This window comes from Lepisma saccharinum, chromosome 29 (genome assembly GCF_977018435.1).
Source record: "Lepisma saccharinum chromosome 29, izLepSacc3.1, whole genome shotgun sequence".
Classification (NCBI taxonomy): domain Eukaryota; kingdom Metazoa; phylum Arthropoda; class Insecta; order Zygentoma; family Lepismatidae; genus Lepisma; species Lepisma saccharinum.
Genome location: NC_139257.1, coordinates 37,174,853 through 37,202,520, shown reverse-complemented (window position 1 = coordinate 37,202,520; position 27,668 = coordinate 37,174,853). Strand labels below are relative to the sequence as shown.

General features: G+C 37.6%; 1 protein-coding gene across 1 annotated transcript in view; it reads left to right on the top strand.

Annotated features, from left to right (window-relative positions):
• LOC145981616 (WAP four-disulfide core domain protein 1-like) overlaps positions 1-27,668 on the top strand; it is a 270,697-nt gene that overhangs the window by 211,377 nt on the left and 31,652 nt on the right. The window contains exon 2 of the mRNA XM_083114989.1: positions 2,230-2,455. Within this exon, the coding sequence (XP_082971115.1) occupies positions 2,230-2,455 (226 nt within the window). The remainder of the gene's footprint in view (positions 1-2,229; positions 2,456-27,668) is intronic.

Genomic DNA, 27,668 nt, shown 5'->3' with positions numbered 1-27,668 from the left:
TCATGGCGTTTTTCGAAAGGAAATGAATTTTCGCTTGCTTCAGGCAAAGGGTCCATCGCAGCTTTCAAAAACTTCCGCTCCTAATCCATTTCACATTTGTTCTAGCGGCTCAGTGACTTCGTCACACACACACACACACACACACAGGAAGTTTCCAGCACGACTCCTGCACGAAAATCTTAAGGGTTGCTGGGTAAATATATTGCGTTAAGTAATTCATCCCCCTTCCCTTCTCCACTGTTTTTGCAAAGTTCTCCAGAAAGAAAAGCAAACAATCTCCAAGCATAAGACGCGGAATCAAAGACTCCCTGAATTTTAAACAGTTCGAGAGTCAGACGCAGTTGGAAGGGTTGCTATAAAGGAGAAGAAGAAAAAGAAAGGAAAGAAAATCTAAACTTAAGAAGTAACGCCAACTCTTAAGGGGTGGCAAGAGGGGAATAATATATTGCTGAAAGTTGCATCTCAGAACTGGTCGTGACTGAAATGGGAACAGCCTTGTCAAGGGAAACTTACAACCCACATCTGGAAGAAGAGGATTCTTTTAGCAATGGAAGATTACCATTGCAGAGGGTAGATACATTTTTCTCCGCTGGAAAAGCAATGCGCCATATTGGGATCTCGAAGCTGGTATACTACCCCAGAGGTTATGCTCACTGAAACTAGTCTCAGACGACACGTAATGTTGGAATTGTTTCTTTATTTCCTCTTCATATGAAGTACAATGGCTCGTTTGTTTGTTCGTTGTCATATTTAATCGACGACTACCATCTGCAATGAATTCTTTGTTTTTATCTTCTATCGAAGACTCCCACCTACAATAGCTTCTTTGCTTTATCTACTAAAGATTTCCATCTACAATAGCTTCTTTGTTTTCACCTTCAATTGAAGACTTCCATCTGCAATGACTTCTTTTTTTATCTTCAATGGAAGACTCCCACCTACAATAGCTTCTTTGTTTTTATCTTCTAAAATTTCCATCTGCAATGAATTCTTTGTTTTCATTTTTAATCTATGATTTCCATCTACAATAGCCTCTTTGCTTTATCTTCTAAAACTTCCACCTACAATAGCTTCTTCGTTTTCACCTTCAATCGAAGACTTCCATCTGCAATGACTTCTTGGTTTTTAGCTTTGTTTTTATCTTCAATGGAAGACTCCCACCTACAATAGCTTCTTTGTTTTTATCTTCTAAAACTTCCATCTGCAATGAATTCTTTGTTTTCATTTACAATCGATGACTCCCATCTACAATAGTTTCTTTGCTTTATCTTCTAAAACTTCCACCTACAAGAGCTTCTTTGTTTTCAGTTTCAATTGAAGATTTTCATCTGCAATGACTTCTTTGTTTTTATCTTTGTTTTTATCTTCAATGGAAGACTCTCACCTACAATAGCTTCTTTGTTTTCATTTTCAATCGATGACTCCCACCTACAATAGCTTTTTTGCTTTATCTACTAAAGATTTCCATCTACAATAGCTTCTTTGCTTTAATTACTAAAGATTTCCATCTACAATAGCTTCTTTGTTTTCACCTTCAATTGAAGACTCCCATCTAAAATAGCCCTTTCGTTTTCATCTCCATTCGAAATTTCCATCTGTAATCGTTCTTTACTGTCTTAATTCAGTCCTGATGAGTCCTCTTACTTCAGAGTAGAAGTCTCTCTGAACTTTAGTTTTGTTCTATATTAGAAGAAAAATGAAAACAGTCATGAATTCCATATAATTATGTCCAGCGAGGTCATTTTTAGAGGAAATGTGTTTTCTGTACAAGTATGTAGACATTGCACAATCTTAGTAACTTTAATTGTTTTTCAAACTATTTCATATTACGAATATTATGATGTGTCGATGGAGTTGTGTAGTAATACCTTTATTTGCATTGCATAATGAACAATAAGGAGTAAACTAGTAAGAAATGCTGTATTCTAGATTTGAACATAACATTGTTCACCCACATGTAGATCGGAGTTGATAACATGTTGATCTTACCAATGTGTATGCTTTATTTGTTTGGCTCTCACGTATGCACATTTGTATTAAAACATAATTATTTTTTCGAATTTTCAGTGAATCGCCCTGTATATGTAACGTAAGCAGAACATCCGTAATGCGGTTTTTCCCAAAATATATACAGTTGTCATTATTCTTTATATTTTTCTCCCTCATGTAACATTCTGCTGTGATTCAGTGACGTTGAAAATTATTTTTCTCCCCCCCCTTTTTTCGCAGGAAGAGGTGAGGTCACTAGCGCAGTACCTAACAGAGGAGGAGAAGGAGGAGGTTTATTGGCCATCGGGGGGCGACCCCAGCTGCCCCCCACCTCCTCGCCCCGTAAGGCCTGATTTATGCGAAGCGACTCAGTGTGACGAGGACACGGATTGCCACGGGAAGCAGCAGGTCTGTTGCTACAACGGCTGCGTTTATGCCTGCATGAGGAAGCTTGAACCACCGCCAGGTAAGGTCTGGTCTGTGTACAGGGTGTTTGTGCGTGGGTTGTCCAATAAGTTGGGGATTGTGTCGAGATGACGAGGCCACGAGTTGTAAATGTTTGTCTCGTTCTCGTCTCAATTTTTATACATCCATTTCGTTCTCCTCTCGAATTATATAGTATGAACAACAATTACAGTGGGATCCATGAGTATTACCGTGCAAATTGTCCATCGCCATGTTCGTGCACTTTATTTGACCCAACAAGAGCTTCAGGAATTAAAAGAAAACTTGAAACAAGCTGTTGACAACTTCTGCACCAGAATACATAAAAATCAATCGCTTAAAAACACATAGGATGTGAGAGAAGAATTAATGAAAATAGTGATGGACAATTTGCACGGTTATACTCATGGATCCCACTGTACAGCGTATGATCCCACAAACTTTCAAAGCCTAGAGAAGTCATTGAGCCAAACAGCTGTTCGAAATTAAGTTAATTTGACATCTCGTTTCGACTCTAGGAGTCAGGGCTTCCCCGATGGTGCAGTGGTAATGTCGTCGCCTTGTGATCAAGGGGTCCCGAGTTCGATACCCAGTTGTTCGGATCCCAGTTTAAACTGTAGGTCCAGTCCCTGTTAGCCTTTCTGTGCATAAAGTGGACTTAAAACCGTAATTCAATCAATCGACTCTAGGAGTCTGTGAAAAATTGGATTTGATCCTCAATATGTATGCAACCCAACTCCGTATCTATATAGATAGGGCCCTAAGCAGGATTGTGGTTTAACCCCACCCGCATTACCAAGCACCGATATTTATATCCTACAAATTTTGAAATAAGGAAACAAAGAAAAAGGTCATTAAAAAATAATATTTAACGATTCGCAATTTGCATTTCTGATTTTTTTTAAAGTTTAGAATCTAGTATAAAGGTACACAAGTTTAACATAATTTAGAATATTTCCGTTATGTCCGTAGTATTACTACTACTTTGGGCAAACAGATAATTACAAGTGTAAATTTATCGGTTACATATTCTTTTGTCTTCAAAGAAGAATGTTTTGAATGGCGCCCTAGACTTCAGCCCCCCCTCCAAACCCAAGCACATATAAAACAATTTCTATCTGTGCTTAATCAGATAATTGTAATGAGAAGATTTGCCCGAGTGATAAAGCAACCAGTGGCGTCTAGACCCTTGGGGCTTCCGGGGCTTAGCCCCTAAAGAAAAACGGACGTATTAACGTAATTATCAAGCACTTTAACGCATATCTATCACACAGTCTTTTAAAAGGCGATTTTTACCCACGTAAATTCATCGTCTGTTGCAATGGATACGACAGCGCTCCTAGCGGCATTTATGTGAATTATCGCTTTCCGGGGCACCTACGCTACAGTGAAGGTCACATGCTAGCAGAGAGAGAGAAGGGAAGAATGCAATGGATTTAAGTGCTGATTCGGGGCTAGCTCCGTTGCGTCGCGTCGATCTCGCGTGTTGTACTGTAGTGTTGTGGTGGCTTTCATTCGCTATGTTTGAGTGAGTTTGGCAGGGTTGATGTTCGAACACAAATTGATGAAGGACGTAGGCTGTCAATTACAAGACACAATGAATTTGTCCGGAAAAATAGGCATATATTAAATAGATTGCTTAAAATTCTGTGGTCGACATGAACTTGCTCTACGAGGACATAATGAAAGAGTTGGTTTGAGTTGGTGTTTTAAGTCCACTTTATGCACAGTAAGGCTAATCGGGACTGGACCTACAGTTTAAAGTGGGATCCGAACCACTTGTGCCTCCACCGGGTATCGAACCCGGGACCCCTTGGTACAAGGCAATGACGCTACCACTGCGCCATAGGGGAGGCCCGACATAATGAAAGAGAACAATCTTTAAACAGAGGCATCTTCCCAGATTTATTATCCCTTCATAGAAGAGGGAAAACTAAAGAGGGAACTTCGTGTTCTTTATTGTAGTGAAGAGTTCAAAAACATAAACTCTCAGTATATTGCATTCATTTTTTATTTAAAATTATTTAGAGGGTACCTTTTCAGAAACAGTAAAAGTGACAAACATAGTTTTAATAACTCCAGTGGCAACAGCTGAATCTGAACGATGTTTCAGCACATTGAAGCGTATTAAAACCTGCTTAAGAAATGCAATGGGACAAGACAGACCAAATGCCTTGGCACTTGCTTACAATAGAGAAAGAATACATTTCAAATATAGAGGGCTTCAACGAAAAAGTAATAACAAAATTTGCTGAGCAGAAGAACAGGAGTCAACGTTCGTAGAAAGGTATGTTTCACAACAATACCTGCTTATTTTGTAATCATGTCAATTGTCATTATATTTTAAATTCTTTAAAAAAAATAAGTCCATTTTTTGTAGTTTAGAAGAAGATAAATACCCGTTTTTTTGTAATTCATGTAATTTGTCATTACATTTTAAATTCTTTCAAAAAAGTAAGTCCAGTTTTGTAGTCTAGAAGAAAAAAATACCTATTTTTTGTAATTCATGTGAATTGTCATTATATTTTAAATTCTTTAAAAAATAAGTCTCGTCCAAATTTGAGGCCACGAGATGCCACTGAAAGCAACCCACGATAAAACCATGTTTAAATTATCAGTTACGTATCGGAGTGAACTATATTTGAAGCTCATAAAAATACGACGTTTACCGGTACCAGACTAAATCCTTTCACAGTTTAATGACTTCGAGTTTCTCCCGCCAGGAGGCAGGCAAGAGCGAGTGACGTCATATTGGCACAGACTACTCACTCTTCCGTTAAATGAAAAGAAGAATTGTGTGCCAAGAAAATGAATATTCTTTGCAACAATGTAGGCTTTAAAATCTGGAGAAAGAAATTGTGGAAATAGAGTTCCAAGTTCAGTCGCTGAATATCCAGAGGATTTAGAAATCATCAGGAAATGGCGGATTGGAAAAAAGAAAGAAAAAATATATATTGTTTCCTATATCCCGGAACTCGCCCTGGTTTAATCCGAAGATGAAAAATTGATTTTTCAGCGGTGGAAGCTCGTATTTTTAATGTACAGTAGAAACTGACGCGATTTTGTTCTGTGTTTCAGCCGTCCAATGGTCGGTATATAAAAAAAAATCGACAGGAATGGAAGGGGGAGGGGGAGCGGAGGAGAGGGGAGGAAGTGAGATGGAATTTTTCGCTTCAATAACGTCATAAATCATGCATTCTAGGGGACACGGATTTTTAAATTGGAAAAGGGGCGGATGGGGCACAGCGAAGGGGGATAAAAGGGAGTTGGAAATTAGATCTGATCTCTCGAATTCCTTGGTGTATTTAACTCTCGATCGGAGAACGAGAGAAGGATTTGCTTTTAATACCGGAATCAAATCTTCGCCCTGGAGATCATAATCGTAAAATACAAATCCTCCTTGGGTAAAAGAGATTTCTATCGTTGCGGGTAAAGGTCGGGTACGGTAGGAACGTCCGGTAAATTCCCAAGGAGTATCGCTGTCTTTACCTTGTGAAGATAACTTCCAATAGAGTTTCACCCAGTGAGTTGATCGAAATTTAAGCTGAGAGTCTTATTTAAGCCTGAAACCTTGAACCTTAAGCCGAGATCTAGCGGTGAGTCTGTTCCAATTAAGTATCAAAGAGTTTAAATATAACACTAGACTGCATTTTCGAGAAAGTTCTTATGATTAAAATGCTTTTGGTGATGCAAACGCAATGGTCCTGATTTAAAGAATGAACTAAGTATACTTAATCACATCCAAAATGTTCCAGTGGAGTGCTAGAAGTTTCAGTAAATAATAGAGCAATCAGAAATCGAGATGAGTGATAAATTTGTGTCGTTCTAAAATTCTGATATCGAACCCAATGTGACCTACCTAAGGTTTGAGATTGTTTCTAATGGTGTACAAAGTCAGGAAGGTAATACTAATGCCAAGGTTCAAGAGAGGGAACATTTCTGGACGTTTTCTGAAAATTGGGGTCAGTTCCAAAGTATAACATGGTTGCAGTGAAGATTTTGTTCAAAAGTAACGTTTAGGCCATGTTGGGTACATGAATATGCCAATCTCCCAGGACATAAATAACCGATATATATCGAAGTCTCTCTAATATAATGGATGTGAGTGATAGGAGAAAACTAAATTTTCGAAATGGCAAGGGAAGGAAACTTTCAGAAATAGTCCTCAGATTAGAAACATAGAAATCCATGCTTGATAGTGTAATCAAGGATTATCTATTACCTTGGTGTAATCATTATTCTGTTACCTATGTACTAGCACAGTTGTTACTTGTGGTTAACATGGTGAGGCTCACTTATTTAGTTGCAGTGTTAGCCAAAATATATTATCTTGTATTGAGGTTGCCATCAAAATAATATTTTGAATAATAGTTGATTGCACCTGCACTAGAGATATTTTATAAATAAATAATTTCATAACGTCAATAATTATAATATCAGTATCAATATATATCGGAATAAATGATAAATATTCATAAATAATTCCTTCTTGATAGAGTTCGTACTATCATAGCACTATTATTCCCCATAAAGTCAAGGCCTGCACTTGATAACTACATATAACCGGTTTCTTGAATATCACTGACGGGTGGACCTCTACAAATTCCACCTTCCACACTCCACAGCGTTTCCAACAAATGAGAAGAGATTTTCCTAGATTTTCTTTGTAACGGAAAACAAATGACAAATAATACGAGGCGCAAAGCCGTGTGTATACGTGTATCACGTTATTTCCATTTTAATAAGCCGTGCACGAACTGCTAACTGCAATGCACGCCAGCTGGTCGTGCGATTAATAATTACTGCCAACATAACGCCAGGGTGCTTTTTTCACTGGGATCGTGTGGATTATCTTAATTTCGCAAACAGCTGAGGAGAATGTGCGATTGTTTGCTCAGTTAGCATTCAACGCGGGAACGAATTTGAATAACAAACAAAATAACTTAATTAAGCTTCATATGCGAAATAAACTCATTAATGTACCTTTATCCGGTGGATAATGAATTTCTACACGGATGACTTGATTGACACGTACTACATATTAATAAATTATCATTTGTTGATTTTTCGAAGTTTAACCTTAAAAAATTTAGATACACGAAACGAGAATGAGACAGACCTCTGTAAACTTGAAACGAAACGAGACTTAGTATTTGAGACACTCGGCCTCGGTAAAGTGTAATGTATGACACTTGAAAATTCCACCTTAACCAAATTTACGTTTTTATGCGCTGCATTCAAAATCGCCAAACGAATGACGTAGTGATTATATAATACAAGGTGATTCGATAGTGTGAAACCTCCTATATAATTTCTACAGATATTACTGGACATAAATGGAAACATATGCAATATGTAGGAGGCCAGCTACTACATCTTTGATGCATGTTACACTCCGTCCGCCATCTTGGATTTAACTCAATTTTGTTAAATAGGAATAGGAGCATGTGACATATCAAAATCATGTGAAGCTTTATGACAAATCGAATGGTGAAATCTATTTTAAGATATGTATTTCTTTCCTTTACCCAAAGCACGCAAACTGAACACTCAGCCGTTGTTGTTAATTATACAACGTATTTCACATTTGATTAATAACTGAATTGCGTATCTCAACTGATTGCGCCTTGTAATCAAGGGATCCCGGGTTCGATACCCGGTGGAGGCACATAGTGGTTCGGATCCCATTTTAAACTGTAGGCCCAGTCCCTATTAGCCTATCAAGTGGACTTAAAACAATGGAAGTCAATCTAAAAGTGTACATTTCGGTCATTTATGTTAATTATTATAAGAGCGTTGCAGGAACATGATAACTTCAAACTGAATAATTTTTTTTAGAGAGAGAGGGAAACGCTATTAGGGGGGAAATATTCCTCTGCGTGGAAAAATACCTTGCCTTGCTTTGCTTGCCTCTCAACGGAAAAATCCTCCAGTCGTCCATATATGCCATTGGCCTCCCTTGAACAAGCTGTTCTTTTCAAATTTTTAAACGTCGTTGTTGTGCTAAAATCAGGCAAAAATTAAGCAAGTCATTAGTATTCTTCAGTTTCGTTAGCATGTTATCATAGATGACTACCAAATGTCGATTAGTATTTGATTTAGGGACAAAAACATGCATGTATATTTTATGCTTTCTTTATTTTCAACGTCGCACCCCCTAAATTTCATTCCGCACTTCCTCAGCACCCACAGGTGATTAATCCTGGCGCCGCCGCTGTTCGGATCCCACTTTAAACTGTAGGTCCAGTCCCGATTATCCTTCCTGTACATAAAGTGAACTTAAAACTAAAACTCCAACTCCACAATAGAAGTTTAACGGAGTTAAATCCTGTGAACAGGTTGGTCACCCAGTCGGGATTAAATCAGATAGAGTGCCATCATATTTATGTTAATGATATACTTTTATTGTAACAACTTGTAAATGGGATTTTTCGAAGTGAACTACTGTATGAAAATTTCTTTAGTGATTCACAAGTTTAAGACATTTTGTTTTAGTAAAATGTTGTGGAGTGTTTGTATTTTAAGATGTCGTTAATTGTTCTGAAAAGTATACAAAGTATTTAAGCAGTTTGATATAGGTTATAACATATCGTATTAAATTCATATTTGAATCATATTTCCTTACAATAAATTTTACATGTACAGTATGCAGTTCTCATAATTGTACAAATAGTCAACACTGGTGTTTTATCCAATTATTATTTTATAAGCATTTCACTCAATACAATATCATATTGTAACCGATCTTGACGCACCCCTTATAAAAGTTGACCCGCCCTCGCTGGGGGAAAAAAGGGCGGCAAGAGTCGTTAACGTATTTTCTGGGGAACGGTTGATGTGCGTTGCAGAGAAGACAGTCCGAGTCAAGCATTGATACTGTTAGGATCCGTGTTACATTGGTTATTGGTTTCGCGGGCTGTGAAAAACTGTAATTGAACTATCGGCCATAATCTCAGCCGGAAAGAGATATAGTGTCTAAAGAACGAACTGTAAGTGAACTAACGGTCATGATCTCAGCCGGAAAGAGAGATAGTGTCTAAAGAAGAAACTGTGAGTGAACTATCGGCCTGTGCAGTATCTCTACCAGAACCTGAGAAAAGGTTACTAAAGAAGAGAGGCTACAAGTTTATTATGAACCAACGATAGGAGGATTAGAAGATTGAAGACGTCGAACTCGGTATCAGCAAGATTTGTGCTTTCCCCCCAACTCTTCCTAAGTGTTCAACATTAGTGTTTTTCAGCGTGTTTATCGCCAAGTGAAGTAAATACCTAAGTAGTTACATCGAAGACGTAAGTACTCTGTGAAATAACCTCGAAGAACTAAGTTTGGTCTATCTCAACAAATTCACACCGGAAGCTGACTAATCTGTGTATTCCGGAATCATTTGTAAACCACAGACGTCAGGTGCCTGGGCCTTTAATAAATATTAATACTGTATTTTGTGGTGTATGAATACTTAGATACTTAAATATAAAAATTCACTGCTAGTCTCCTTTTGTGTGGTTGACGTTGTTCGACGGCAGAATATAAATTGCTCTAATAATAGTAAAAAAGAAGAAAAAACGGTATAATATTTGTATATTCATTTATTACCAATGTGTCACTCAAATGTTATTGTTACTGTCAGTTGTTGTCTGGAGTGAGTTGGGAGACAGACATCGATCAAGGTGATCAGTATTCAATTATACAACAGCTTCGGTCCATGAAATTTCAACTTTGGCCTGTTGCATTTGCAGAGTAATCTAAAGGTATCGAAAGGTTCCACTATCGACTCCGAGAGACCAACCGGGGGGATCATTTCACTGGAACCCGACAGTAACGAAACTCGAAATAAAACACATACACGAATTGTACTCGTTTTGTACCGAAATGTACCACAAAAATTTCGTTTTGTACCAAGTTCCTTATACCAGATATAGTATACCAAAATACCGGGTTCCAGTGAAACGATAAAACCCCGACAATCGAATTTCGACGTTTTTATGATGTCATCGAATTGTATTCGTTTTGTACCGAAATGTACCACAAAAATTTCGTTTTGTACCAAAATCCTTATACCAGATATCGTATACCAAACCACCGGGTTCCAGTGAAATGGTATTTTCGAAATTCGAAAATTGAGGTTCTGATACTGCCATCGAATAGTACTCGTTTTGTACCGAAATGTACCACAAAAATTTCGTTTTGTACCAAGTTCCTTATACCAGATATCGTATACCAAAATACCGGATTCCAGTGAAACGATAAAACCCCGACAATCGAATTTCGACGTTTTTATGATGTCATTGAATTGTACTCGTTTTGTACCGAAATGTACCACAAAAATTTCGTTTTGTACCAAGTTCCTTATACCAGATATAGTATACCAAAATACCGGGTTCCAGTGAAACGATAAAACACCGACAATCGAATTTCGACGTTTTTATGATGTCATCGAATTGTACTCGTTTTGTACCGAAATGTACCACAAAAATTTTATTTTGTACCAAGTTCCTTATACCAGATATCGTATACCAAAATACCGGGTTCCAGTGTAACGATAAAACCCCGACAATAGAATTTCGACGTTTTTATGATGTCATCGAATTGTACTCGTTTTGTGCCGAAATGTTCCACAAAAATTTCGTTTTGTACCAAAATCCTTATATAAGATTTAGTATACCAAAATACCGGGTTCCAGTGAAATGGTATTTTCGAAATTCGAAAATTGAGGTTGTGATACTGCCACTGAATAGTACTCGTTTTGTACCGAAATGTACCACAAAAATTTCGTTTTGTACCAAAATCCTTATACCAGATATCGTTCACCAAAATACCGGGTTCCAGTGAAATGGTATTTTCGAAATTCGGAAATTGAGTTTATGATACTGCCATCGAATAGTACTCGTTTCGTACCGAAATGTACCACAAAAATTTCGTTTTGTACCAAAATCCTCATAACAGATATCGTACACCAAAATACCGGGTTCCAGTGAAATGGTATTTTCGAAATTCGAAAATTGAGGTTCTGATACTGCCATCGAATAGTACTCGTTTTGTACCGAAATGTACCACAAAAATTTCGTTTTGTACCAAGTTCCTTTTACCAGATATAGTATACTAAAATACCGGGTTCCAGTGAAACGATAAAACCCCGACAATCGAATTTCGACGTTTTTATGATGTCATCGAATTGTACTCGTTTTGTACCGAAATGTACCACAAAAATTTTATTTTGTACCAAGTTCCTTATACCAGATATCGTATACCAAAATACCGGGTTCCAGTGTAACGATAGAACCCCGACAATAGAATTTCGACGTTTTTATGATGTCATCGAATTGTACTCGTTTTGTGCCGAAATGTTCCACAAAAATTTCGTTTTGTACCAAAATCCTTATATAAGATTTAGTATACCAAAATACCGGGTTCCAGTGAAATGGTATTTTCGAAATTCGAAAATTGAGGTTGTGATACTGCCACTGAATAGTACTCGTTTTGTACCGAAATGTACCACAAAAATTTCGTTTTGTACCAAAATCCTTATACCAGATATCGTTCACCAAAATACCGGGTTCCAGTGAAATGGTATTTTCGAAATTCGGAAATTGAGTTTATGATACTGCCATCGAATAGTACTCGTTTCGTACCGAAATGTACCACAAAAATTACGTTTTGTACCAAGTTCCTTATACCAGATATCGTATACCAAAATACCGGGTTCCAGTGAAATGGTATTTTCGAAATTCGGAAATTGAGTTTATGATACTGCCATCGAATAGTACTCGTTTCGTACCGAAATGTACCACAAAAATTACGTTTTGTACCAAGTTCCTTTTACCAGATATCGTATACCAAAATACCGGGTTCCAGTGAAATGGTATTTTCGAAATTCGAAAATTGAGGTGCTGGTACTGCCATCGAATAGTACTCGTTTTGTACCGAAATGTACCACAAAAATTTCGTTTTGTATCAAAATCCTTAAACCACATATCGTATACCAAAATACCGGGTTCCAGTGAAATGGTATTTTCGAAATTCGAAAATTGAGGTTCTGATACTGCCACCAAATAGTACCCGTTTTGTACCGAAATGTACCACAAAAATTTCGTTTTGTACCAAGTTCCTTATACCAGATATCGTATACCAAAATACCGAGTTCCAGTGAAACGATAAAACCCCGACAATAGAATTTCGACGTTTTTATAATGTCATCCAATTGTACTCGTTTCGTACCGAAATGTACCACAAAAATTTCGTTTTGTACCAAGTCCCTTATACCAGATATAGTATAACAAAATATCGGGTTCCAGTGAAACGATAAAACCCCGACAATCGAATTTCGACGTTTTTATAATGTCATCCAATTGTACTGGTTTCGTACCCAAATGTACCACAAAAATTTCGTTTTGTACCAAGTTCCTTATACCAGATATCGTATACCAAAATACCGAGTTCCAGTGAAACGATAAAACCCCGACAATAGAATTTCGACGTTTTTATAATGTCATCCAATTGTACTCGTTTCGTACCGAAATGTACCACAAAAATTTCGTTTTGTACCAAGTCCCTTATACCAGATATAGTATAACAAAATATCGGGTTCCAGTGAAACGATAAAACCCCGACAATCGAATTTCGACGTTTTTATAATGTCATCCAATTGTACTGGTTTCGTACCCAAATTTACCACAAAAATTTCGTTTTGTACCAAGTCTCTTATACCAGATATAGTATACCAAAATACCGGGTTTCAGTGAAACGATAAAACCCCGACAATCGAATTTCGACGTTTTTATGATGTCATCGAATTGTACTCGTTTTGTACCGAAATGTACCACAAAAATTTCGTTTTGTACCAAAATCCTTATAAAAGATATCGTACACCAAAATACCGGGTTCCAGTGAAATGGTATTTTCGATATTCGAAAATTGAGGTTCTGATACTGCCATCGAATAGTACTCGTTTTGTACCGAAATGTACCACAAAAATTTCGTTTTGTACCAAGTTCCTTATACCAGATATAGTATATCAAAATACCGGGTTCCAGTGAAACGATAAAGCCCCGACAATCGAATTTCGACGTTTTTATGATGTCATCGAATTGTACTCGTTTTGTACCGAAATGTATCACAAAAATTTCGTCTTGTACCAAAATCCTTATACCAGATATCGTATACCAAAATACCGGGTTCCAGTGAAATGGTATTTTCGAAATTCGAAAATTGAGGTTCTGATACTGCCACCGAATTGTACTCGTTTTGTACCGAAATGTACCACAAAAATTTCGTTTTGTACCAAAATCCTTATACCAGATATCGTATACCAAAATATCGGGTTCCAGTGAAATAGTATTTTCGAAATTCGAAAATTGAGGTTCTGATATTGCCATCTAATAGTACTCGTTTTGTAACGAAATGTACCACAAAAATTTCGTTTTGTACCAAAATCCTTATACCAGATATCGTATACCAAAATACCGGGTTCCAGTGAAATGGTATTTTCGAAATTCGAAAATTGAGGTTCTGATACTGCCACCGAATTGTACTCGTTTTGTACCGAAATGTACCACAAAAATTTCGTTTTGTACCAAAATCCTTATACCAGATATCGTATACCAAAATATCGGGTTCCAGTGAAATAGTATTTTCGAAATTCGAAAATTGAGGTTCTGATACTGCCACCGAATTGTACTCGTTTTGTACCGAAATGTACCACAAAAATTTCGTTTTGTACCAAAATCCTTATACCAGATATCGTATATCAAAATACCGGGTTCCCCTGAAATTGTATTTTCGAAATTCGAAAATTGAGGTTCTGATACATTCGGAGTTCTAATCTAGGCAGTCAGTTAATGCTTTTCAGCTACTACTTGCACGGCAGAAGGCGTCACGTGTGAACAGAACACTTTCACATGGCTGGACTGAAAACTGAAATGGAATTTCTTGCACGTCAGGGCCGTTTATGGCGTTTACTGCGTCCCATGTGCCTGAAACAACCTAATTACGAACAATAGATATTTTCTTCCGCACTCCCTTCAACACCCCTTTTTCGTAACCAATTTTTAGCTTAAAATACTGTGAAGTCTTCACAGAAAAGTTTGGAATAACAAAATATATAAATAGGTTCTAGAAAACAAATATGTGTTGCCGCCCACGTAGCGGAGTGGTTAGCACATCGGCTTCGACGCCATGGGATCGAATCCCGGCCTGGGCATGGATGTTTTTAAGTATCCATTCGTCAATTTCATCACATGATCACTCATACCATCTTCCCAAATTAGCCAAAAGTGGCACAAGAAGCGAAGTAAAATGAAGCAAATCAACCAATCAATCAAACCAAAAATTTGTTTAAACAGGTGATAAATAAATGCTCTTTAGTATAGTTCATATTTGCTTTTTGCTTTTAGTTACCAAAGAATTTGTTCAAAATTAGCAAATTTAGTAAATGCTATTATTTTCTTCCGTTTAGTTACCATAAAGTGTTTTGTTAATTCAACCGAAAATACTCATGTCGACCTACAAATACCATATCGTCATACAAAACGCAGAATGTTAGGACTGAAGAAAGACAACCATCATTGTACACTACAGAAAGCCTATTTACAAGCAGGGAAGAAAGATGAAAATCGTTTCTGGTGAATTTGGCAAATTTTCATAGAAACCTACTGAAAGTTCAATGGTATTTAATGTAGTGGCTAAAGCATATATGCGCTTCATTTTAACATTGTTGTACAGGGTCTACACAAACATCCATGGACAGAATAACCCAAGCTCCTGCCCCACAAAGGATTATACTGTGATTATACTGGAAAAAAATCGGTGGAATCTATCAGAAAAACAGTAGTGCAATTGAATCGTTTATTTCCAAAAATAACGTTTGTGAGAAAACAATAAAAAAGCATGTGGTATTGTCCCACAAAATATTTCAGCGCAGTATAGCCCAGTCAATGAAGGACAAAAGAGGCCAATGTTGGGAATAATTCCATAAAAGCTGAATTTTGTTCAGTTCTTAGAACACTATTGGTAGTGTAAAATTCCAATGTTCGCAATGTTTCCTTCCAGCACCCCCCCAAAAAAAACATCAATTTCGCAGACTCTCAGTTATTGGCCAATATCTCCGTAACCAATCGTCCAATCGTCGTAGACAGGTCATCGTTTTTTAGTCTTAATCCTCACTAGATGAGCTACAAAAGGAAGTGTTTTGCCGTAATTTAAAATAATCTTAAAGGAGTGAAAATTTTGTAGTACTTTTCAAAGTTTTTGCCTTATAACTTTTGAAGAAAGTAAATAACAATAAATAGTTTCGAATAAAAGTTGCACCCTATTTTATAAGCTTTAAAACGATATACATTTTAATGAAGAGTACACCATAAAATGTGTCTCCGAATGGAGGATAGTACCAAAACAAGTGATTATCACAGCCCGGCGGTAAAGTCCGGAATCATTGACTTTTTACTAATAACGAAAAAAATTGGTAGAATTAGTTGCTGTACCGCTTAATTTATGTTCAGTCGAGTAGCCTATCGCCACTTGAGTTCTGACGGCAGCCATCTTGAAAAGAGTCCACCATATTGGATATTTTTGATTTGATAGAGCTATCTCTGGAACGGTGGCACATATCAACTTCCGTTGTTTTTTTTTTTTTCAGAAATATTAAAAATAGTGCAAATTATCATAATATATAAGTAGCCCTAAATGTTTTTCGAAAAATAAAAATTGTAGTTTTGTAGAAAAACTCACTACTATTTATAATACTTTATGTGAATAACGGCAAGTTGAAAGTCTTAATAATTCTCGAACTAAACAATAGTATTTTACATCTTGTAAGGTTACGAGATGTTTGTTATAGAAGACTTTAGACGAACTGAACTCCTAACATACGATTTTTATATTTAAATATTTATATAATTATAATTATATATTATAAGTTGATATGTGCCACCGTTCCAGAGATAGCTCTATCAAATCAAAAATATCCAATATGGCGGACTCTTTTCAAGATGATGGCCGTCAGAATGCAGATGGCGATTGGCTACTCGACTGAACATATATTAAGTATATGTACGTAAGTGGTACGTACAACAATTAATTCTACTAATTTTTTTTCTTGTTAATAAGAAGTCAATGATTCCGGACTTAACCGCCGGACTGTGGTACTATCCTCCATTCGGAGGATACTCTTCATACTCTTCATTAAAATGTATATCGTTTTAAAGCTTATAAAATAGGGTACAACTTTTATTCGAAACCTTTTATTGTTATTTACTTTGTTCAAAAGTTATAAGGCAAAAACTTTGAAAAGTACTACAAAATTTTCACTTTTTTAAGATTATTTTTAAATTACGGCAAAACCACAGACGGTATCGAAAAACTAAACAGATTCTCTTTTGTATCCCATCTAATGAGGATTAAGATTAAAATATATTACCTGCCTACGACCAGTGGCGAAGCGTCATAAGAGGCCCGGAGGCCGGCCTACCCTAATATATTTGGCTATTACGGATTATTTTATTACTTACAATTCCATTAAACAACGCCTTAAGAAAACTAAAATTCTAGGCCTTACGATAATATCCACAAATTTCCATCCCTGCCAGGGGCTCTACCGTCGCATGTCGAGCCACTTCTCAGAGGGCCTTAGCTGGTCCCATAACATTCTATGTGATTCATGCGGGAAATCATAATTTCAGGGGCGCGTTCGTTCGAAATGGACACAGTGAGTCCGGCCTCACGCAGTGATGTCAATCCAAGCATAATTGTGCTAAACGTAGTACAATTTGAACTTTGTTGGTAACTAGCACCCAGGGTTTGGCATAATGGTAAAATATAGCATTATCTACAAACATGCGTTCCTGGGAGACAGATAAATTGAATTCAGATGAATATAATTTGAAAATAAAAAAATAAATAAAATAAAAAATTGCAGATCTTATTTGTTTCAAACAAAACGTAGCAGTCCGATCCAGCCACATCTGTTCACCATCTTCTTTTCATCTTTTCTTTATCCTTCCTTACTTAGTTCAGGAGGAACATTTTATTGAAGGAAATTGGTAGAAAATTGGGGTCACAGATAAAACAAGCAGCCTAATTTCTTAGTCGTCGAATTTTCTGAAACTTTTTCAAGCGTTATATTGAACCAATTATATTGGTTAAACCATTATATTTAATTTAATGGGGGGAAATTATCAATATTTTTAACTAATCAACAACGTATGTTCACATCACAACCCCCCCCAAAATAGATGCATAAAATGAACTTAAGACCTAAGTCGTCCGAGCACAATTTAATTACATTTAGCAAAATTTAAGAGTTTAATCAGCACACTTTTGCTGATTGGGAGGTTGGCAATGCTGGACACTCGGTACAAACTGGGCTGCTTCACATCTATTTCTTGTCCAGCGCGGGGTGTCCAACGAGGGGGGAAAAAGAATGTGAGGGTAGAAAGGGAAAGACAACTTTATTCCGAGGGCGAAAAAAATGTTTCTATCACAGTGTTCTGCGTTTTCGTTAGTTCCTCGATTTACTCCTGTTGCGTTGTGGTTGTTGTTTTATTGTTTATTTGACTTCGCTTTTTGTGCCACTTTTGCTTAATTTGTTAGATGGGGATGAGTGATGATATAATGAAATTGATGAATGGACATACACAAACATCCATGCCCAGATCGGGATTCCAACCCAGGACCATGGCGTCGTAGCGCGATGTGCTAACCACTCCGCCATGGGGCTTTCATTGTTGTGAGCGTTAAGTGAGCAAGGGGAATAATGAATTGTATTACTCTGGAATGCTACAAAAACAAGCATAAAAGCCTATTACCGGGCATAGGAAGAAAGATCGGGCATCGGAACAATGACGATTGCCACTCGAATTACATCTAAACCACCAAAACATCAAGAAATCAACAAAACGAAATTCAATTGTGGTAAATTTCGATACAAAATGAGTACAATTCGATGACATCATAAAAACGTCGAAATTCGATTGTCGAAGTTTTACCGTTTCACTGGAACCCGGTATTTTTGTATACGATATCTGGTATAAGGAACTTGGTACAAAACGAAATTTTTGTGGTACATTTCGGTACAAAACGAGTACTATTCGACGGCAGTATCAGAACCTCATTTTTCGAATATCGAAAATACCAATTCAGTGGAACCCGGTACTTTGGTATACGATATCTGGTATAAGAAACGTGATACAAAACGAATTTTTTTGTTACGTTACAGAACATAACGAATACAATTCGATGGCAATATCAGAACCTAGATTTTCGATTTTCGAAAATACCATTTCACTGGAACCCGGTATTTTGGTATACGATATCTGCTATAAGGAACTTGGTAGAAAACGAATTTCTTGTGGTACATTTCGGTACAAAACGAGTACTATTCGGTGGCAGTTTCAGAACCTCATTTTTCGAATTTCGAAAATACCAATTCAGTGGAACCCGGTATTTTGGTATACGATATCTGGTATAAGGAACTTGGTACAAAACGAAAATTTTGTGGTACATTTCGGTACAAAACGAGTACTATTCGTTGGCAGTATCAGAAACTCAATTTTCGAATTTCGAAAATACCATTTCACTGGAACCCGGTATTTTGGTATACCATATCTGGTACAAGGATTTTGGTACAAAACGAAATTTTTGTGGTACATTTCGGTACAAAACGAGTACTATTCGACGGCAGTATCAGAACCTCATTTTTCGAATTTCGAAAATACCATTTCACTGGAACCCGGTATTTTAGTATACGATATCTGGTATAAGAAACGTGATAAAAAACGAAATTTTTGTGGTACGTTTCGGTACAAAACGAGTACTATTCGGTGCCAGTATCAGAACCTCAATTTTCGAATTTCGATAATACCATTTCACTGGAACCCGGTATTTTGTTACACGATATCTGGTGTAAGGATTTTGGTACAAAACGAAATTTTTGTGGTACATTTCGGTACAAAACGAGTACTATTCGACGGCAGTATCAGAACCTCATTTTTCGAATTTCGAAAATACCATTTCACTGGAACCCGGTATTTTAGTATACGATATCTGGTATAAGAAACGTGATAAAAAACGAAATTTTTGTGGTACGTTTCGGTACAAAACGAGTACTATTCGGTGCCAGTATCAGAACCTCATTTTTCGATTTTCGAAAATACCATTTCACTGGAACCCGGTATTTTGGTATACGATATCTGCTATAAGGAACTTGGTAGAAAACGAATTTCTTGTGGTACATTTCGGTACAAAACGAGTACTATTCGGTGGCAGTTTCAGAACCTCATTTTTCGAATTTCGAAAATACCAATTCAGTGGAACCCGGTATTTTGGTATACGAAATCTGGTATAAGGAACTTGGTACAAAACGAAAATTTTGTGGTACATTTCGGTACAAAACGAGTACTATTCGTTGGCAGTTTCAGAACCTCATTTTTCGAATTTCGAAAATACCAATTCAGTGGAACCCGGTATTTTGGTATACGATATCTGGTATAAGGAACTTGGTACAAAACGAAAATTTTGTGGTACATTTCGGTACAAAACGAGTACTATTCGTTGGCAGTATCAGAAACTCAATTTTCGAATTTCGAAAATACCATTTCACTGGAACCCGGTATTTTGGTATACCATATCTGGTACAAGGATTTTGGTACAAAACGAAATTTTTGTGGTACATTTCGGTACAAAACGAGTACTATTCGACGGCAGTATCAGAACCTCATTTTTCGAATTTCGAAAATACCATTTCACTGGAACCCGGTATTTTAGTATACGATATCTGGTATAAGAAACGTGATAAAAAACGAAATTTTTGTGGTACGTTTCGGTACAAAACGAGTACTATTCGGTGCCAGTATCAGAACCTCAATTTTCGAATTTCGATAACACCATTTCACTGGAACCCGGTATTTTGTTACACGATATCTGGTGTAAGGATTTTGGTACAAAACGAAATTTTTGTGGTACATTTCGGTACAAAACGAGTAAAATTCGATGACATCATAAAAACGTCGAAATCCGATTGTCAGGGATTTATCGCTTCACTGCAACCCGGTATTTTGGTAGACGATATCTGGTATAAGGATTTCAGTACAAAACGAAATTTTTGTGGTACGTTTCGGTACAAAACGAGTACAATTCGATGACATCATAAAAACGTCGAAATTCGATTGTCAGGGATTTATCGTTTCACTGCAATCCGGTATTTTGGTAGACGATATCTGGTATCAGGATTTTGGTACAAAACGAAATTTTTGTGGTACGTTTCGGTACAGAACGAGTACTATTCGATGGCAGTATCAGAACCTCAATTTTCGAATTTCGAAAATACCATTTCACTGGAACCCGGTATTTTGGTGTACGATATCTAGTATAAGGATTTTGGTACAAAACGAAATTTTTGTGGTACATTTCGGTACGAAACGAGTACAATTGGATGACATCATAAAAACGTCGAAATTCGATTGTCGGGGTTTTATCGTTTCACTGGAAACCAGTATTTTGGTATACGATATCTGGTAAATTTTTGTGGTACATTTCGGTACAAAACGAGTACTATTCGGTGGGATTATCAGAACCTCAATTTTCGAATTTCGAAAATACCATTTCACTGGAACCCGGTATTTTGGTATACGATATCTGGTATAAGGATTTTGGTACAAAACGAAATTTTTGTGGTACATTTCGGTACAAAACAAGTACAATTCGATGACATCATAAAAACGTGGAAATTCGATTGTCGGGGTTTTATCGTTTCACTGGAACCCGGTATTTTGGTATACGATATCTGGTATAAGGAACTTGGTACAAAACGAAACTTTTGTTGTACATTTCGGTACAAAACGGGTACTATTCGGTGGCAGTATCAGAACCTCAATTTTCGAATTTCGAAAATACCATTTCACTGGAACCCGGTATTTTGGTATACGATATCTGGTATAAGGATTTAGGTACAAAACGAAATTTTTGTGGTACATTTCGGCACAAAACGAGTACTATTCGATGGCAGTATCAGAACCTCAATTTTCGAATTTCGAAAATACCATTTCACTGGAACCCGGTATTTTGGTGTACGATATCTGTTATGAGGATTTTGGTACAAAACGAAATTTTTGTGGTACATTTCGGTACAAAACGAGTACAATTCAATGACATCATAAAACGTCGAAATTCGACAGTCTGGGTTTTATCGTTTCACTGGAACCCGGTATTTTGGTATACGATATCTGGTATAAGGAACTTGGTACAAAACGTAATTTTTGTGGTACATTTCGGTACGAAACGAGTACTATTCGTTGGCAGTATCAGGACTTCAATTTGCGAATTTCGAAAATACCATTTCACTGGAACCCGGTATTTTGGTGTACGATATCTGGTATAAGGATTTAGGTACAAAACGAAATTTTTGTGGTACATTTCGGTACAAAACGAGTACAATTCCATGACATCATAAAAACGTGGAAATTCGATTGTCGGGGTTAGTAGACCAGGTGCACCGGTTCAAGAACCGAAAATGGGGCTCCGTGGGGCTCGCAGTGTTGCCAACTCCTTACCCGAAAAAATCACCAAGGTTTTTGGGTCTAACCTAACCTAAGGCAAAGAGTTGGCAACACTGCAAAGCAAGCCTCAAGCAGTGTTGCCAACTTGTTCTTGACCTATTTTTTATTTTATGATGTTTTATGCACTAAACTAACCTACAATGAGAGTAGAGTAGTGGCATGGGTTCGCCAACCGAAAATGGGGCTCCGTGGGGCTCGCAGTGTTACCAACTCCTCACTTGAAAAAATCACCAAGGTTTTTGTTTTTGGGTCTAACCTAACCTCAAGCAAGGAGCTGGCAACACTGCTTGAGGCTTTTCTTGCAGTGTGGCCAACTCCTCACTTGAAAAAAATCACCAAGGTTTGTTTTTGGGTCTAACCTAACCTCAAGCAAGGAGCTGGCAATACTGCTTGAGGCTTGTCTTGCTGTATTGCCAACTCGGGCAAGGCGTAGCCTTTTGGGTGTATGTTAACCTCACAGTGTTGCCAACTTGGCGTAGCTTTTTACGCTGTATAATTTTTTAGCTTTTTTGTGTGTGAGTGTATATGTGTTACCAACTCGGCGTAGCTTTTTGGGTGTATGTTAACCTCACAGTGTTGCCAACTCGGCGTAGCTTTTTGGGTGTTAACCCCAGTGTTTCTAATTCGGCGTAGCCTTTCACGGTGTATAATTTTTTAGTTTTTTGAGGGGGTTTTGCCAATCCATCCGAAGATTCCACTATATCTTTCACTGGCTAAGCTAACCTACAAATAGTGGCAGTACTGACGAGGCTCGAATTATTATTTGAGGCTCGAATTATTATTTGACGCTCGAATTATTATTTGAGGCTCGAAACGAATCGCTAAATATAAAATAAAATAACAATGCCTATGAACCTGTTTGGCTTCAGGAAGCAGGCTATGGAGGCATTCGCCCAAAGTGCACCGTCGCCACCTGCGAGCTTGGACCTGTTGCCCTCCCTATTGTCTAAACTCAATGGTTTGTTGATTATACACTTGAATAGCATCCTGACCCAGTACGACGAGGATGTGGGCAACACTTTCTACATATTCAACAACAACTTGAATTATTACCAGTTCCCCATCTCTGGCAAACTGCAGTTTGACATGAATCCCGAGAATAAAGGAGAGTTGCCAACATTTTACTCGAAAAGTCACCAAGATTTTTGTTTTTGTCTAACCTAACCTAAAGCAAGGAGCTGGCAATTCTGCTTGAGGCCTTACAGTGCATAAAGCAATTTGCCAACCTACTGGTATTTTTGCCATAGTTTTTTACAAAAAAAAAAGAGAGAGGGAAGAGTTAAACAACCGGCAGTATTGCCAACACCTACCTACAGCTTTTTTACTTGGCAAGGGTTTAGCCAATTTAACAAGGAGTGCCGGCAACAAATATATACTGCTGTAAAAGAGAAAGAGATGGATGGATAGCAACACAGTATGTGTGTGCGTGTGTGTGTATAATATGTAGTATTATTAACTAGAGTGTGTTGGCAACCCATCTGCAACTAAAAAAGATAGAGATACCTATTGCTGTAAGATAAAGAGAGAGACTAAGCTGGCAACAGTGGTGAGCGAATATGTATTATTTCCAAGTCCTGGGCAACACTGGCAACATCAATTGCGGTTCAGTGTTGCCAACTCACCTCAAGAATATTTCACCATATGATATTTTACAGGCGAAGCTAATCTACGAATGGGAGTTGGCAATACTGACTAGTGGAGGTAGCCAGGGCTGCGTCCGAATTAGCAACAGATGTTACCTAGAGCGCTGTTCCATCTGGGACTCAGCCAATCTCTGTTGTCTGAATTTGCGGTAGACGTGGAGTTGGAGGGAAGAGCAGAGAGGCGCGACAGATGCATGCTTGAACTTGCTGTGACGCTGCGCTTGGCAGCCATATTCTAACTTTCTCTTTGCACAGACAATATTTACTGATTAGAGGATGTAAAACTCAGTTATATTTTAATATTTTATCGATAATACTGAATGCAGAAAAATTGTAAATGATGAAATAGTGTGTTATATTTTTAATATGAGTAGTAAATAGGTGGAAATTATTGTCATGTTTGTTTGCGCCCCAGAGTGCGGTGGGTGAAGTTTGGGGCTGATACCTGGCGGGAAAAGTGACAGCCGTACTACAAGGGGACATGCAGATTTGGATGACTTGGATGTGACTTCGACGGCATGTGAGAGCAATGGGAGAGAACGGGATGGAGTGCTTGCCAATCCGGACATGGCTTTTTCTCTCGGGAACGATGTGCCACACACACATGCGCGCGCCTATTTATCTATCATGGGTAGATCATGTTCTGCGCATTTATTTGTTGCGCTGACACAGCGTGATGAGTAAATGCTTTTTCTTATTTTTGAAGTATGAATGTATTTTATCGTAATCTTCCAAGTCTTGGGGACACCAATGTTTGTATATCGCGATTTTTGTAAACCTCTCTCGGGAACAATGTGCCACACACACACACACACACACACACACACCAACATTGCTGTAAGATGAGGAGGGAGAGAGACCTATAGCTGGCAACAGTGGTGAGCGAATATGTATTATTTCCAAGTCCCGGGCGCCAATGTATATCGGGATTTTTGTAAACCTCTCTCGCGGGAACGATATGCCACACATGTGTGCGCGTGCTTCTTATTATTTTTGTATTGTGATGCAAACAAACAAATAATATTTTTTTTTTATTTTTTAGGATTTCTGGCCTCTATAACCTCGCCAGGGTGCGTGGGTGCTCAACACCAGTTCTAACGGTCATAGCTAACAAAAGCCTAATGCCTCTGTAGAGTTTTGTGAGTTATTATTTTTTTTAATTTGCGCATCGAACTAACTTATATTGGATTTTGATCGTAGTGTGCAGTGTTAATTTGATCAGAGGTGCCTTATTGGCTGGATTGTTGTTATTCTGCAGCACTGTTGAGGTGAAATCCAAATTGTACATGTGCTTGTCGAAATGTTTTTGTATGCGTGGAAGAGTGTGCTTGGACCAGTAGGGAAATTTATTTTTCGCACCGAGGTCTGTCGCGAAAGTCTTTGTGCTTGAATTATGCGAGAGAGTTGTTGTCGAAGATTTGTCCAATAGGAGTTGGCAACACTGACTAGTTGCTTCACAATTTTTTTTGTTTTTTAAATATATGATATTTCACAGGTGAGGCTAACCTACAAGTTACAAGTTGACGGCGTAATCTTCTATAAGATGATAAGTATGCAATAAGATGAAGAAGATGCTAACTGGCAATAGCGGTGTTAATGTTTCTAGCTTTCTACCCCCTCTCACCGGGCTTCCTCCCTCTTATGGTGCAGTGGTATTTAAGGATTCGATACTTGCACAAGTGGTTTTTGAAACTGTAGGTCCACCCCTGATTAGTCTTACTTACAGGGGACTCTTGTAAACACTACGAGGACGAAAAAAAGCATATTTTTGTTTTTCTACATGTATGTATGTATGTAATGCGATTTGTGTGGGGGTCAAAATTTTGAATTTATGGCTTAATTAATCTGCATGAATGCTTAATGTTTGATTTTTCTTATTTCTAGTTTGATATGAGATATACACAATTTTATTTTTTGAAGTACAGTTAATATTACCTAGTTTGGGTTAAGCTGTAACATACAACTAGCGATCGACACGACCACCTGACACACAGACAGAGAGAGTGTGAGTAAATTCAAAGTGTGATTTATTGTGAACTAAACTAACCTCACTTACCTACCTACATATAGTCTTACAGGTAACTCAAAAAGCAGAAAGTAGTACATAGCATGACAAGTCGATCTATCGTAAACTAAACTAACCTCACTCGCCCATTCACATATAGCCTTACAGGTGACTCAAAGGCAGAAAGGCAGCTATATCACTTGTAAGGGCCAACACACAAGATCTATTGCAAACTAAATTAACCTACGACATAAGCCATGGACACATCTTCCAGATAGGGTATAAGCAACTCACCTCTTGCAATTGTATAACGAAAAAATTAACCTACAGCTGGCAACACTGTTTGAGTTGCTTTCGACGAGCCAAACTCAAATAGGCTCTACAGCTAGAAGCTTGAAACATATATCTTCGCAGAGTATGCCAACTTACCTTATGTAAAAATATTACCTAGTACAGTTAAGCTGTGACATACAACTAACGATCGACACGACTACCTGACACACATACGGAGAGAGTGAGACAGCTTATACGCAATATATTCCTACACATGTACTGGGTTTAAAAGGTAATTTGCAACAACTATTTCACTCACTCCCTATCAAAATCTTCTAACCATATGTTTTTGATACTTGCTGCTAGAACATGGTGGTTTTAGACTGTAAATTCAACCCGATTATTCTATTTGTGCATGATGCCTGCATTTGGAATATTTAATTTTTGGCATACGGTATTTTGCGTGCTCCAGTAACCTTGCGCTCGATTCACGGAAGCTATGACGTGTATTTCCTGTTTCGCGAACATGCGAGAATTTTTCACAATAGATAATATATTGCAAGAGCGAGTTGTTTGTGTATATAAATCTAGTTTTGGAAATAGACATGAATATAATGTCAAAAATTATTGCATAACTTAAAAATATTGATATTTATTGCACTAGCAAAGGTAAATGTGGAATGCCCCGGCCCCCCCTCAGCTGTTAGGTTAAACAGCATAAATATTTTATTACTGATAGCAAGCATTGTCATATGGACAAAACAGATCTAGTAATGAGCTGTCTTGCAAGTCTCCCGAGTGAAGGAATATGATGCCACTATAAACTGTAAACAAGATATACAACCTCTGGCATGAGATGCACGAGACTTATGAACCTCGACCTATAGAGTTGTACAATGGATGTTTTTTTTTTTTTTTTGTTAAGCATAGCGGTGTGTTTTTGTTTATTTCAATGTCATCGAGCGGGCATGTAAAGAAGGGGAGAGAAAAAAAAGAGGAGGGGGGTTATAACGGATAATTCATATTTCGATTTCAATACTTTAGCTAGTCACGATTCACCTGCTATCTAGAAGGACACTGGACGAAGGCTAAAAGCGAGTGAAGGAGAGAAATGTTATTTTTTTTATTTTTTTGATTGTGTGTGATGAAATAGTTTTAGATAATAATAGTAGGCTAATAGAATTGTAGAAAACGGCTGTATCGTGATGCGAGGCTGAAAGCAATTTCGAAAGCAGTCTCGGGCATCTTCGCGTTCAGCCAACAAGGAAAATGCACATGGAGGGCGCAACGGTATTGTCCATGGATGGTTTTTCTGAATAAACATACATATCAGTTTTTTGCAGTCTCCAGATGGGACCGGAGCTTTTGTTTTGGTTGGACAAGGGGGTTCAGATAAATACATGGACATCAAAATAAAAGAAAAAAAATTTACTCCACTGCTCACATGTATTGAGTCTTCCAATAACACACCTCGCGGGGGCGTACCTACATGTATGCAAAATATAGTTAATGTCTTATTTCTCGAACCTGTGGTCTGTAGATTTGCTTTTGTTGGCAACAGAAACAGAAAAAATAGCACCATGTTATTGAATACTGATATGGGTGTACTGTAATCATAACAATTTTTCTAGTTAAAAATCTATGTCGAAAAGCAATGTTGGGTGACTTGTCTGTGTTGGGTCTTATTAACAACTTCACAGCTGTACCTGCACAACTCATCGACTACAAGGCAACAATGTTAGGAAATGTGTGCGTGGCTCCGAGAATAC